The 4,128-nt window shown below is 36.7% G+C and overlaps 1 protein-coding gene across 1 annotated transcript; it reads right to left on the bottom strand.

The window, feature by feature from the left end:
* Positions 1–2,515: 2,515 nt before the first annotated feature.
* On the bottom strand, positions 2,516–3,496 carry LOC115773899 (trace amine-associated receptor 1-like). Its single transcript, XM_030720829.1, has one exon. The coding sequence runs from the start codon at positions 3,482–3,484 to the stop codon at positions 2,516–2,518; it is 969 nt and encodes a 322-aa protein (XP_030576689.1). The 5' UTR covers positions 3,485–3,496.
* Between the last annotated feature and the right edge of the window lie 632 nt (positions 3,497–4,128).

The raw sequence follows: 4,128 nt of genomic DNA, 5'->3' as shown, positions 1-4,128 counted from the left end.
AAACAACACGACTTAACAAAGTATAAAATACTATTGAGCAGAGTGAAGGATAAGGTGCAGCAAAGCCAAAATGTAATGTCCCCATGTGTGGACACAGGGTCTCAGGAGGTTAATACCTTTAGCAGACGCTAATCTCTGTAATAAAATGTTATGGTCAACAGTATCAAAAGCTGCACTGGGGTCCAACAGGACAAGAACAGAGATGAGTCCACTGTCAGAGGCTGTAAAAAGATCATTTGTAACCTTCACTAATGCTGTTTCTGTACTGTGATGAATTCTGAAACTTGACTGAAACTCTTCAAATAAACCGTTCCTCTGCAGATGATCAGTTAGCTGTTTTACAACTACTCTTTCAAGAATCTTTGAGAGAAAAGGAAGGTTGGAGATTGGCCTATAATTAGCTAAGACAGCTGGGTCAAGTGATGGCTTTTTAAGTAATGGTTTAAATACTGCCAACTTAAAGGCCTGTGGCATGTAGCCCATTAACAGAGATAGATCAATCAGAGAGAATGAGTCTAAATAAATATCAGTAGCATGGAAAGTAGCTGTATGTAAATATACATCTGGAAAATGGTTATGATTTTTTTTTCTCTTATGGTTAAAATACCATTTTTGAAGAAAGTCACAAAGTCATTACCAGTTAAAGGAATACTTTGGCTCGACAGAGCTCTGACTCTTTGTCAGCCCGGCTGCAGTGCTGAAAAGAAACCTGGGACTGTTCTTATTTTCTTCAGTAAGTGATGAATAGTAAGATGTCCCAGCTTTCTGGATTGCTTTTTTAAAATAGAGCATCAAACATTTGGCAACTGATACTGTAACAGCGACTGAAAAACTTTAGATTTCTAGTTAGTGTGACTACTCTATGAACTACACCTTTATCTTAGTCTGACGGTTTATAAACTTAGGCTACATTCACGCTGCAGCCTGAAGTGACCCAATTCTGATTTTTTTTTTTTTGCCCTTGTGCGACCTGTATCTCATTTTATCACGGCAGTCTGAAAAACACAGATCTAATTTTTACAAATTTGACCCTGGCCACTTGGATATGTGGTCCTAAATCCGATACATATCTGATCTTTTCAAGTGTGACCTGTGTCTGTACGGCCAGGTCACATTCATCCGACCTGCACGTCAGTGACACTCGAGAAAGTCACTATTCTGCGTCCTGATCCAAGTTTGCTTCTGCAAACGTGTTACATGTGACGTCATTGGGTTCTCTACTGAGCATGTGGGACACTTTTAGGTTGTTTTCAGTTTACACAGCAGATCACATACAAGTTGCACATATTTGGAATTGGGTCACTTCGGCCTGCAGTGTGAGCGTAGCCTTAGTCTAGTTTGTTTAAATTTAGTTTCTTGGTTAATTGCATCTTGATTGTGCTATAAACTGAGGTATCATAGACTGTATATAGAATATGGATGTAATCATCATGACATAACTTATTGGTTTACTGAGTCCCAACATAAAGTCTCGAAAGAGCATTTTTACAATCGCCATGTTAGTCTAAAACTGGACATAATAAGCATACCGTATTTTTCGGACTATAAGTCGCTCCGGAGTATTGTTCTTTTGTTTTCAGTTAATTTCAATCATGTAAACAACATACAAAAAGTCATTTAGGGTTAAAAAGAGAAAAAATACTATACAAAATAATGCAGAATACACTCCAATATTGCTCCACCAGTTCTGATTCAGTTTACATATTGAAAAGGAGTGGGAAGAACTGAACACTTATTAAATCCCGTCCCTCCTCCGTAGGTTATTAGTTAATATTTTTCCAGTTTTGTACAGCCTGTATGTGTCCAGAGGTTTCAGTAAATCACCCGTTTTCCATTTTGCTGGCAACATATAAAGAAATGAAGGGTGGCTCAAAACATTTCCACAGTATTGTACATTCCTGTGGATTTAAACATGAGTGAGGCTCATGTGATGATTATAACTGAAAACTAATGAAAACCCCAAATTCAGTATCTCAGTCTCATTCCAGTTGATGATTTAAATATTAGTTATTAAACCTTTAAAACACTTCATATCACGGCTTTCCATTGAAATGCTTGGAGGACATCCATTTGTCTTTGGTTCAGAAAAATTTTATTTTACAGAAATTTATTTTGTAAAGGGTACATTTTTGTAAGTAGGTTATTTCTCCTTCCTTTTACCACAAAGGCCCCAATGCTAGTGGATGATAAATAATTACTGAATGATTTTCAAGAGACTTTGTTTTTTTTAGGAATGTATATTTCAATATATATCATCTTCTATTTTACCTCGGTTATATTGCATTGTATAGCCTCAAGCATTGGTAAATTTTTTTTGTGTGAATGCATCATAGCAGTTTTTATGAGCAAAGACAGATATCATTAGACATCATTTCTATATATGTTAAATTATAGAGTGTATACAGTGGTAATCAGTGAAAATGTAACTAAAGAGACAGGAAAACTCATTTTATATTTGATCTCCTTTCATCAGAACTGATTACATCGTGGCTTTTATAACAGTCCTGAGCATACATCAGTGCAGTTTTGAGTTAGTAAAGTCACCTTGAAAAATTTTTCCAGAAAGGATCAATCTGAGAGCTGATCGGAACCAGCTGTAAAAGAAAGCATAAATAAATGGATTTAGCATTGAATTTAACAGAGCTATCCAGTTAAGAAATTCATTCAGAAGAAGTGGCATAAAAACATGCAGGAAACCACGCACAGTGGTACACAGAAAGAAAGGCAACCAACACATCAGAAAAAGCCCCATAACAATAGCCAGAGTTTTGGTGGCCTTCTTCTCCTTCTTACTGACAGCTGTGCTGCACTTTGTTGTGTTCTGGATGCTGCGTGCTTGTCTCTGAGCAACAAGCAGAATCTTCAGATAGATACACAACATTATGATCACTGGGAGGTAAAATGAGAAAATAAGTCCCATTATGTTTCGTACTATAGCATCAGTTAAACAGTTGCTGGTACATTTTCCTTTTTTCATTCCAACAATTAAAAAACTAATTCCAATTAGGGCAGAAACAGCCCAGCTCACCAGGACCATCATATTGACAATATAATCATTTATTTTAACTTTATATGTCAGAGGCTTACACACTGCATAATATCTGTCAATAGAAATACAACACAGATTCAGAATTGAAGCTGTGCACAGTGAGACATCAAAGCTGCCTCGTACTTTACAAAATAAATTATCGTAGTAAAGACACGAAGTTATAGAGAATTCCTTTGTAAGAGGAAACACTATAAACCCAACGAGCAGGTCAGCCACAGCCAGAGAGACAATGAGAGAGTTAGTGGGAGTGTGGAGCTGTTTGAAATAAATCACAGCAATTATTACAAGAAGATTTCCACACACAGTTATAACAGTTAATAAACAGAGGACAGTATGAAACAGTACACACAGTGCAGAAGGCTTTCTGGTCAGTATGTAAGAAACATCTATTTTATAGCAGGGATGCATCTCAGTAATAACATCAGTCCTGTTCATGCTAATTATCTTGTTTAGAATATTTTTATATTCCTGCAGTTTAGTTGCCGATTCATTCAGTATGAAACATAATCAAATTTTACTTCAACAGCCTGATTACAACATATACTGGTCAATAACAATGCACAAAGACAAACACTGAGTTTTCTTCTGTTTTTTAATACCATGTTAACGCCACAGATGCCCACTTCTGTATCAGTGGATGTCCTTTGTTGCTGTGAGACTCTACAGAACTTCAACCTGATATTTATTAGTTCCTGCATCATTATTATGATACTAGAAGTTCACTTTCCCAATCAGATGTGAGATTCTGTATCTTGTGATATACCATAATGACAACGATGGTTAAAAAGGTATGCTGTGTGTGTGTGTGTGTGTGTGTGTGTGTGTGTGTGTGTGAGTGAGTGAGTGAGAGAGAGAGAGAGAGAGAAAGAGAGAGAGAGATCAGCCTGAATGACAGTGAATGTGAATAAACGCAAACACATGTACACTCCTGATTAGACTTTAATATTTTTCCCGAAAATAACATCAAATCCCGGGAGAAGGCTCGTCTTTTCCCGGGAATCCCGGGAAAAAGTTTTTTTTTTTAAATTTTAATTAGGCCTTCTGTAGCCTGTGTCGGGCTTAACCTATATTGTAGAGGT

The sequence above is a fragment of the Archocentrus centrarchus genome, chromosome 24 (genome assembly GCF_007364275.1).
Source record: "Archocentrus centrarchus isolate MPI-CPG fArcCen1 chromosome 24, fArcCen1, whole genome shotgun sequence".
NCBI classification, from domain to species: Eukaryota; Metazoa; Chordata; class Actinopteri; order Cichliformes; family Cichlidae; genus Archocentrus; species Archocentrus centrarchus.
Note: the sequence above shows the minus strand (reverse complement) of the source record. Positions and strands in the feature narration are given on the sequence as shown.

What these genes read in the sequence shown, in the direction of transcription:
- LOC115773899 (XM_030720829.1), bottom strand. Translation starts at nt 3,484, where the DNA reads ATGAACAGGACTGATGTTATTACTGAGATGCATCCCTGCTATAAAATA.